The 11,199-nt window shown below is 36.3% G+C and overlaps 2 protein-coding genes across 2 annotated transcripts; both read right to left on the bottom strand.

Annotated features, from left to right (window-relative positions):
• Nucleotides 1-2,639: 2,639 nt before the first annotated feature.
• Nucleotides 2,640-6,657, bottom strand: LOC100892637 (proteasome assembly chaperone 3). The gene is made up of 4 exons (XM_030995611.1): nt 6,552-6,657; nt 5,423-5,524; nt 4,851-4,931; nt 2,640-4,271 (listed from the first exon to the last, which is right to left on the bottom strand). The coding sequence occupies exons 1-4, from the start codon at nt 6,588-6,590 to the stop codon at nt 4,125-4,127; spliced, it is 369 nt and encodes a 122-aa protein (XP_030851471.1). The 5' UTR covers nt 6,591-6,657; the 3' UTR covers nt 2,640-4,124.
• Nucleotides 6,658-10,127: 3,470 nt separating this feature from the next.
• On the bottom strand, nt 10,128-11,177 carry LOC105444733 (transmembrane protein 53-A-like). The gene has a single exon (XM_011679373.2). The coding sequence runs from the start codon at nt 11,061-11,063 to the stop codon at nt 10,200-10,202; it is 864 nt and encodes a 287-aa protein (XP_011677675.1). The 5' UTR covers nt 11,064-11,177; the 3' UTR covers nt 10,128-10,199.
• Between the last annotated feature and the right edge of the window lie 22 nt (nt 11,178-11,199).

The following is an 11,199-nucleotide window of genomic DNA, read 5'->3' as shown; positions in this document are numbered from 1 at the left end:
TACTTGTACCTCATATAACCAAACTGCTTGTTAATGTATACTCAGATGCTTTCAGCATGATGATATATAAATGCATGTTCCATATATAGCCATCATTGTACTAATTGACATTCCTAGTACCGGTAATACATTCTCATCAGGAAGGTTCACATACTGCTCAAGCAGGGAGTTTTAGTTAATTTAGTTCATGTTTATGTATTTCCTAAAATACAAATGTTGACAGGAAGAATATTTAAAAGAAATAAAGGATGTCAAAAGCCTTGTCCAAAGAGCGGAGGGTTACATGTAACTGCTCTAAAAATAAAAAGAAAAAGAAGGAAAAAATAAATGAGAGAAGTGCAGTGTGCCCCCCCCCCCCCCCCGAGTACATGTACACAGTCAAACCTGTCTACTAAGGCCACCCAATGGAAACAGAGAAAGTGACCACTGTAGACAGGTGGCCTTTATATAGAGGTGGCCACTCACACAGGTTGGATTGTATATTACATTCTTTATCTTAAACTTATAACACCAAATTCACATGTAAGGGGCATTGTTGTTTGCAGTTATGTATTGTATAACCTCTAATTCTAAAGAATTCCAAATGATAATGATACTGTGGATGGACAGTCTGCAGAAATTGTTGGAAGAGAGAGGAGTGAAAGAACTGGGAGTGGTGCTAATAGAGAAGGCTAGGATCCGAGGGTTGTGGAACAGCATGATCGCCAAAGTCAATCGATAGGGCACTTTACTTAGATAGAGAGAGAGAGTATTATTCTTGGGCTAAGCAAGTACTCATTCACACTAGTGGATTATAAATGTTCATGTAATCGCATTTCATCAACATTCAAGATATTCTACCCTGCAATATCCTTTTCATTCTTTAAAGTCATGTTTGTAATGTGTATTTGTATTATTTGGTCAACAGTGTTAAACTAAGACATATCACACATGGTGCTGATTGTGGATGTCAGGGTCTATTAGTAACAAATTTGGATTATTTTAGTATTAAGAGATTACATAAAATGGCAAAATATGACTCATTTGGAAAGTGAATGTAGCTGCTTACCATTCTCGCTATCCCCAATACCCCCAAATGCCTGGATGTTTCTTTCATGTCTTCACTTTAAATGCACTCTGGGATAGCTTGGTGACTTAGTCACTTCCGGTCTATTTCATGGATCTGTACTGTGCATTGATTGTGTGTGTAAACTTTGTTTTTCGACAGTAATCACAGTTATTTTTTACAATTTTCACACGATTTCAAGAGTGGATCATTATGAAAATGTACAAAAACATTGTTAAACATACTAAAATAAGATATTTGGATGTGTGATGGGCAAGAGCAAGTAGAGGCATAGAAATAACGTATATAACAATATAGGTTTCCTAGGCATGTTGGATGACCAACAGACATTTTACTATACATTTTGGTAGGGTATTCTAAAGTTACTTATGCCCGTCATTTTCTCAAAGTTACTATGCATGGCCTTCCACCGCTTAATTCAATCTAGTCGTTGACATGATTTGGAGTATTTTCTCTTGTTTTTCGTTGCAGCTGACACAAAAAATGATGAACCAGAAAAAGCTTTCAGACAGGTTCTTACGTACAATGCGCATGCATGAAACGAGCCACCGTACACTGGATGTATGTAAGTACCTGAAGTGGATCAAATTTACATCCAATAGACTACATCGGGGCAATTGGGAGTATTGGCGATAGCGAGAATTGTAGGCCTACAGGGTATACTGTATCTTGCATAGTATATATATCGAAAGTCCGACAATATGAGTTACAGTACGTCTAATTGACTACATTTGGTTGGTGATTTTTTTTCAGACATGTAAACATCCACAAAATGTTAAATGTAGTCTATCTATCCGGCTTCTACAGGGTTGCATGGTCACCTACACTTTATTTAATAGTCAATTTATGTGTATCACCATTCATTTTTTTAAATTTTTGTACTTACAAGCAATAAATTATGATAATTTTTTTCACTGAATCCAGTTCGCTTCTCTCTCATCATTACCGACATTGTGTTTATTTTGAGCTTCTACAATGAAATAGACAAACATATAGCCATTACATTAACATTTTAACACTAGTATCATTTTAATTTTCATTGGCAAAATTACCTTATTACTGAGTAATTTATGCAAAACTTGAATGTTGTTACTATCCAGCCGAGGGATATCAATAGAAAATATTAAAGATAAAGGCCAGTTATGGTCATGCGTTTGCATTGTGAAAGAAACGTTGTGGAATCGATCAGAAAAGGTTGATCATCTAGCATATAAGTATTGGTGTGTACTGCAAGGTTCTGGAATCATCAAAATGGTAAGAAATTTGGCCCAGTCCTCGTAAAGTTACAAGCACTGTACACAAAAAGATGTATATGGGACTACGCACACGTGCGCAACACATGCGTTTATCTCTCACAGTCCAATAGATAAAACTAATTTACCAAATAAATCAATTAGTAGGCGGTTTCCTGGCAAAATTTTTATCATGTATTAGTCAAAACATATTCTTTCACATAATTGGTAATAAAGAGCTTCCATTTCATTTTTTGAAATTGGGGCGTTTCCAATACTGGTCTTTACCTTTAAAGGCTTTCAGCACAGTAGACAAAAACTTTTAGATGTTAACATTCTGAAAGAATTTTGAACATAAAAACTGGACTTGACAATATAAAGCCAGTTTGTAGATGTATTCTGTGCATAAAATTGAAATGTTAAAACCTGGGGAATGTTTCTTACAGTCAAATGAATAGTGCAACTGAATGGTGTAGGCTTTTTGGAGGAAAGACCAAACTGGCTCTACTCCAACGACAATATTCATAGGAATATAACAAACTTAAATGTAAATAAAAACAATTTAATTTAATTTGCTGCAATCACTTTCCCAAATGTGATCACAGTCATACAGAGGGCTTATTAAAATGAGCCAAAGTAGAAGAACTACACGCACATGTATATGCAAATGCTGGACTCTGGGTAACAAGAAGGCCTAAAGTGTTACTATCTTGTTTGAGAAGTGACCAAAATGGATGAGACAAGTGTATGGACTCTATAATGATACGCAATGAAATATACGTTTATTTTCTTCTGAGTTACGAGATGCCTGAGAGAGAGGGAATGATATTGGATGGAGACTTTCCCAAACAAACAAACAAACAATATGTTTAATCACGAACAACCAAAAAATGCACAATTTAGTTGCCCCGGCTGAACAAAATGTCTTGACTGGAACAAAGCCCTGATGTAATATATCGTCTGTTTAGAGCCTAAAGCGTATCAACTCATATATTTTTCCACAAATTTAACGCTCTTCTGGCTCTAAACAGGTGATATATTCCTGCAGTTGTTTCCTTCTTTATTGGTATAGATATGAAGGTGGGTCATTCACATGTATACTGTATCTTACTGAATGATTTGGAGAGCATAAGGTGCCTTTAAAGTTACAGGTCTTGAAGCCCCTCTGCACTACTTGTAGCTACTTGCGCCCTAGCAAAAAATGCCTTATCAGTGCCTGTTGATCCCCCATGATCCTCCTTTTCTTATGTTAATTGAGAGCTGACTTCATGAGATAACCACCTGTCAGTGACCTTGCAGGGAGGTCTAATTCCCCCTGGCCAAACTAGTACAGATGGGCTTTAAAGGTATGATGTAAATGGAGAATGGCAAATATTCTTTTGTAACTGTAACGGTCCTTCACTGTCCTTCATCTTCCGCCTGTTCCTCCGCATATGTACACAAAAGCCGGGATAAGTGTCTCCATGATGTTATCACGTCCTTCTAGAGTTCATATCACATAATTATTCATAATTCCTGTATGGTTTTCCCAATGCCCTTCAATACTTCTGGTGTGAATTTCCTAAACATTATTTTCCCCCACATATATGAACACCAATACGGAGCTGAAACCATCAGTTAAGATGACATTGTCATGTCCGACAGTTCTGGCTTCATATAACATATTCCTAATTCCTGTATAGTTTTCTCAATGACCTTCCAAATGTCTGGTGCAAAATTCCTAAACAGTCTTTTCCCCCACATATGTACACCAATACGGAGCTGAAAGTATCGGTTAAAACGACCTTGTCATGTTCATGACCTTCTCATGTCTGACAGTTCTCAGTTCATATCAAATAGTCCTGTATGACTTTCTCAATGCCCTTCATTACTTGTGGTGTGTAATCCTCCAATGCTATACTCAGAAGAAGAGGCTTAGAATGGGTCTTCAGAACATGTTTGGCAATGTTCCTTGCAAATACATGTGTCACAGGCTGTTGAAATAAAAATGTTTTTAAAGTCATTTTACATCACAACGATTGACACATGTATTTTTCTGCTCTTCATGAAAGGGCAATTTGAATTGAATAGAAAAAATAAATAAACAAACATTACAGTGAAAGTTTCATCAATATCAGATGAAAAATAGGAAAGTTATGGAATTTCAAAGTTTTGCATAACATAGGATGCAAATTAGAGACATGATGACATCCCCTAATTTTTTTCTATAAGTTTTGTACACACAAATTTAACAAAAATGCTGATCTGGGAATGCTAAAACAAGGCTTGAATCCTCTGGGAAGATGTGAAAAATCAATATCACCTTAACTTATTCTAATAGGTGTACATTTACATGTACATGTAGTAATGTACATGTATATTGTAAATGGAATTGCAAAGTAAAAATGTTATACAGGTGTTTCAACAACAACAAAATCAGAAACAAAATGTATGGGGGGGGGGGGGGGTATTTTTTGAATACTTCAACTGCAAATGTGATACATTTTTAGAGATTAACTGGGGAGGCAGATAGAATTGGGCCTAAGTCAAAGATTGGAAGAGGAAATGTTTACCTCATCATTTCCAAGTAATACCCGGGTGGAGTATATCTCTTCTCTCTTATCTAATGGTAGATTGTCTCGTGTGACATGAACCTGCAAAGAACAAAATAGAAATGTAAGCATTTATCATGATAGTAAGTTGATACATCTATCAGAGTGCAAAGTGTGAAAAATGTTTAATCTTTTAATGTATATATTCAGAAGGAATTTACAAAATCATGCAAAAAGCATAAGTGCAAAAATATTGGAAATGTATTAAATGTAATTAGTTCTCACAAGGCCAAAATATTCAATCTAATACTATCTGGACTTTTAGAAATTAAAAAAAAGAAGGAAACTGCATATGGTAAGTGCATGCACTCACACATATTGTGCAGATCTGATATATCCTAACAAACCAGAGAATAAAACCTCAACATTTCAAAAAGTGTTGATGACCTTGCTATCTTTGTGTAGTATGAAACTTGGCCTGTTACTTATTTTTTCAAACCATATTTACCATCATCATCAACTTTACTGTAAATGTGTAGTCTCAATAGGATTATCTAAATATTCAAATATACTTTTCTTTACAAATTACTTACCAGTGTACCAAACTTTTGATACTGGGTAATAACAAGTAAAAATCTATCTTCAAACGTTGTCAAGGCGACATCAACATGTTTTCCATCAAGAAGAACAGCCCCCTGTAGTAATTCAAAACATACATAATATTACGTGTGTATTTAAAATGATAGAAAATTTCATTAAAAACTGCAAAGAAAATGTTCAAGTGAAAAGCAAGCTTTAGAAATTGATAGACAGTCAACTCAATTGTAAGAACTATATGCAAGTTAAATGTAGAAATCACAGACAAAATAAAACCAAACAATAGTTTAGAACAGTTACATACAAAAGGGCTCTTTTCAATGTATAATAATGCACATATAAATGAAATAAAATTCACACCATGAACCTGAAACTATAATGATTAATAATTGTGTTTTAACATGTTTAACATGAATATTGAATGGTCTGGATCGCTCACAGATTAGGACTACAGAAAGTGAGATGGTTGGAGTATGATGAGACATAAACGATCATCAGGGTAGCGACATTTAAATGAATTTTGGGGTTTTTCAGCACTCGTAAACTATCAGGGGTGATAGTGAGCACTAAAAAAAAAAGTTTTTTTGTTTTCCCCTCAACCATGCCCCCCTTGAGTAAAAAAGAGAGAAGAGGATTCGCGGGTAAAACATGGCATCTAACAACATTCCCTCCTTTCAAGTAAGAAAATTGGGGAGAAAATTGGGGAAAACATAGGGCAAAATAGGGAAGATTAGAGAAAATAATGGGGAAATCAGTAAAATCAGGATAGGTCTAGATCTAAAAGAGGAAAGAAGAATTTTTTTATTTTTTTTTTGAAATCAGGAAGAAGAAAAAAAATCGGGAAAAAATCGGGGAAATTAAAAAAAAAAAAAAAATCGTAAATTGGGTTTTTATCAGGCCTGAACTATATAGCTCAGTCATGCATGTTACTTTTCAAGACAGTACGCCTTCCGCCACCGGTAGGTTTAATTCATTCATTTTTTAAAAACAAACTCACACAATTTTGAATGCAAGGGACTACGAGCATGATGAGTCATATTTGAATGAAGCCTTGGTTTGGTGCTTCAATTTTCGTTCCAATTATTAATATTTTGTGTTCACAATATAGCACAAATAATCACCAACCTTTTTAGTAATTGGATACGTTGACTGAACTTCCATCATAAGGTTTTCACAGAAAACACAGCAATGAGAGAATTGAAGCCGAAACCGGTCAAAGCTGGCGCCCAACTTGAGTTGTTGTTGTTGTTGGGTAATTGTTTATTGGCGTTCATTCAATGTTGAATATATACGCCATAATTATTTTTAATTTTATAAGGAAAATCAGTTATAAATAAGAAAACTGAGGATAAAGATTTGTAATGATATAATTAAAAAGTAACGCAATTTTTTAGGAGTCTCTCCAACTTGAGTGCGCAAGAGAGCTCGAGATCACGTGTGATAGCTTAGAGGAGGGAAATCCCCGATTAATTAGCGTGAGCACGATCAGCTGTGAGAGCGCGGGGCATCAAAATACACCGCCTCCTACATTTTTCTTTCTTTTGTTTCACCGTTATTTTTTTGGTTTTTGTATAGGTTTAGGAAAGGGTGTGTGTTTCATGTAGTTTAAGCTTCTACCAAGTTCTAACATTTAGTAGGCGAGCTTTAGTTCAAGGAGTTCAATCCTGTGGATTTTTTTTATTATCCACAGAATTTCTTGCTGACTGATGCCTCGAGATAACTGGAGCAAAGATATATTAATGAATAGACAGACTCCCTATTCAGTGGGGGATTAATTCTTTTCATTCATTATGCATGGATTTTTTTCACCTTTCTTCGCGTTTCAAACTAAATGTTAAATGTGGGAATCTTAAGTTGTTCTGCTACAGCTGAATGAGATAGAATGCTCATTCTGGGAGCACTTGCTGTTTAAAAAAAAAGAGCCACAATAAGGGGCAAATTCAAATTTCAAGGGATGGATTAGAGTTTTCATCGCTCACAACGGCTAGTTTGAAGTTGAAGGTTCTGAATTGCTAAAACTCAAGAGCTTCCGGGGGTTCCGACTCATGGATCCCTGGCAGGGGCACTATCCCTGCAGCCCACCAGAGGCCCTGTTATTATTAAGGTGGGCCCCGGACCCCCATCCGTAACGATAGAAGTAGTTCCAAAGACAAACTTTGTTGTGTAAGTTGAGAGAGTGTGTTTCTATCGCTCAATGTCAGAAATAGGCAAGAAATTCATATGACAGAGGCATTTCTTTCTACCTGTCCCCCTCCCATTTCTCTCTCTCTCATTCTCGTCTTTCTCCTCTCCTTAGTCTTGTTCTCTCTCTCTTACAATTTAGATTACCCTTCCCCTTTTTTTCTTCCTCTTCTCTCTCTCTCACATACATACTTTTCTCTTCTCTTCCTCTCTTTTCTCTTTTACCTCTTTCTCTTCCTCTCCTCTCTCTTTCACTCCCCCTCCAACTCTCACCCCACCTCTCCCCCTTGCTTCCACCTTCTTTATCCATGTTTATCATTTCGTTCTCTCATCATTTGCCACAGTCGATCTTGATGGCCTTCTATTAAAATAATAATCTTAATTGTTCGATCGGGTGCTTCTACAATATTATTGCTTCTGGCTTGTTGATTAGTATGTGACATTTGCCTTTGCCGCCCACCCCTCCCCCTCCCTCAATCCATTTTTGGAATATCGAAAGATCAAATAAGAGCCCCCCCCCCCCCCACCCTTTGATCCCCTTGTGAATAATTGAGATCCTTTAAGGCACCCCAAAATGTGATCAACCACATGATCCATACAGATTTTGAAAGAATGAGTATATATGTACTGGTATCTGATAAGTTTAATATATACTACTATACCGTGCATAAAAAACACCTTGCATTGTTGCAATACAAGATCAATGCAATAAAATTGTACAAGATAGACTTTTTTTCTGTTTCAATTACAATTGATTCCGAGGTAGATTTCTAAAATCTCACTGTGATCTTAAATAATCAGTATCTTACAAACATGAATCAAATATTAAAGTAATAACAATAAAGATGATCACCCTTTAGGTTAAAAAAAAATTGAAGATAAATAAACATACAATTGTTTAATAATGTTTAAAAACAATTTTTAAAGAATCTACAGAAATCTAAAACAGGTAAAAATATGACAGTGATGTTATGTTGGGAAAATGAACAATCCAATATCATTAAAATTATTAACATCATTAAACTTATCCAGTTGTCTCTAAAGTAAGGAATGAAGTTTAATGAACTAATGAACACTAATGAACATAACACTGAGAAAGGTGAAAGGTGAAACAGTGATGGAGTCCAGACCAATCTCAGTCTCTAAATTTTGGTGTCTTGGACTCTTGGTCTTGATGTGAAAATAGGCTTAAAATTAATTGACCGCCAAGTGAGTCATAGGAATACCGCCCCTGATCTTGGTCTCAGAATCTCTGGTCTTGACACCAACACTGGTTAACTTAATACACATATTTCTGTGTGCAGAAACAACTGACAATATCATCCTTACATGTATACATCAAAGTGACTTTCTAGATTAAGATCTCTATATTGTATTTATTCGTTGGTGATAAATTTGTTGGTGATAATCGTCAAAATTGACTAATTGCCATAACACTAAACAACAACATGCATAATGCATTTCATTGTATTTTGTTTACCTTTCAATTTTTCACCATTCAATTTCTCTGACAAGTGTATTCTAATTTTCTTCTCTTAGAAAGTGTTCATCAAAGGATTAATCTTTTTGCTCTATAAATATTTCAAAAGTTTGTGCATCTATAATTTGTTTTATTGCTCAGGATGCATGGACTGCAGTAGGATTTGACTTCAATATAGTACACAGATAATTTATTACTGTATTACTTGTATAAGGATATTTATGTCACAAATGTTTCTAAACTGGGCCTACAATTACACAGGCTTCAGTTGAAATATTCACTGAGCTAAAACCAAACTGACCATTTGGGTAAAGTAAATGCCCTTTACAATGTACATACATCTCAATACACATTACTATTGACTAAATATTGCAAAATATATGAGACTTAGAGACGTACATTGTAAGATATTGCAAGTAATTTCTTTGTGTAAACACTTTACATACATGTACATTATATGTGCATTTGTGTTATTTTATCAGAGCTGAATCAAGTCAACTTTGGCCTGGCTAATTTGGCCTCTGAAGATACCCACACTTATATGCTCTGCAAATATGATCTCATCTACCGACTGTTGTTCATATCAACCAAACACAGAGCAAATATTGGTTTGAAACCTTTATACAGACTTTATTATGCGAGTAATATCCTACTCTAAAATATTATTCCTCATCAAAGTCTATAGTTAAAATAAAAGCTGATCTACATTGCATACATTTAGGTTATTTTAAAGTGCTCCACACTCACATTAAGATAGAGGCAAGGATTACAGCTTTTCAAGTCTGTATGTATGATCCCCAATTCCCCATGCTAAAATTGTCAACATTAGCAGTAAGGAGGGGGAGGGGGAAGGGCCTAGCTAGATATAGATTTTGGGCACCCATGTGCCTATTATTACTGTTCAACCTTGTTTTAAGCATTCCAATCCATCAACAGAGATATTTAGAGCCTGGGCCCTTGTCATCTTATTGTTCCATTTCCAAATTTGCTAACAGATGTTCTTTTTTTCAGACAAAAGATTCATAAGTGTTTTTTTATTTACATGCCAAACTTTAAAGTTTTAAATGGGGTGTCACTCCCCCACCCCCTCTCCCAAAGTGCTCCTACATCTCTCAATCAACCCTCTCCAAGCAGTCTTTCACAAACTTCAGGCAAGCAGCAACATACTCCTCAGGATGTTTTCGAAGATGAGCAACGTGATCCGAGTCCTCCCATACTACCTCCTGCACATCAAACCCTCTATGACGTCTTTCTTTAATTATTCCCTGGATATCCTTGTAAGGGACAATCGCATCTTTCTTTGAATACAAAAACAGCTGTGGACACTGCATTTTGTCAGCAAGCATTGCTCTGTAGTAGGTTCCTTGGTCGGACGTTCCTCCCTTCCGTATATAAGAAATGAGCGTGAGCACCATGAAGAAAATCCAAACCCCAAGAGACTTGACGTACAAGATGAACCAGTGTTGTGACTGAGGCATCGCTGTAACAATCGCACGGAAAGCCGAGGTTGCCGTTGGATACGATGGCATGCTGTCACATAGGACTCCTGTGATCTTAAGTGCAGCACACTGACCAGGATTTGGTCCATTCACTGTCTCTGTTATGTGCCTGTACACATATCCGCCGCCATTACTGAAAACGTGGAAGAAGATGGGATTTTCTTGGAGGCCTAGGTCAAAGAAAGCTTCCAAGAGCTTGAGAGCCACATCCCTGGTGGAGCTCTTTTTAATTGAGAAAAGGTAGTCGTGTGGCAGAGTGTAGCGCATAGTGATGAAGCCTTTCGACTGGTAAATTGAACTGTATTTTGCAAGGTGCTTGTCCTGGCAACCATACCATCCAAGCAGAACAATGACAGGAACTGTCCTCATATCACCAGTGATGGATCTACTTCTAACATCAGATTCAGAGACATCTGAAACTTCCCTGCTTTTTGAAAAGTTGGTTGGGAAAGTCACATGATAATCTAATTCCTCCATGACTATTACTTTATAGTATGAGTCTGTGGGAATTAACTGGGATGTCAGCAGTAGTGAGTACAGAGGCAGTGTCACTGTGCTCCTGAGCTGTGTGGAATTGGAAGTAAAGTACTGCACTCGCTCACGCACGTACTGT

The sequence above is a fragment of the Strongylocentrotus purpuratus genome, unplaced genomic scaffold, assembly GCF_000002235.5.
Source record: "Strongylocentrotus purpuratus isolate Spur 01 unplaced genomic scaffold, Spur_5.0 spur5_scaffold_3, whole genome shotgun sequence".
NCBI lineage: Eukaryota > Metazoa > Echinodermata > Echinoidea > Camarodonta > Strongylocentrotidae > Strongylocentrotus > Strongylocentrotus purpuratus.
This window is presented reverse-complemented; position numbering and strand designations above follow the sequence as displayed.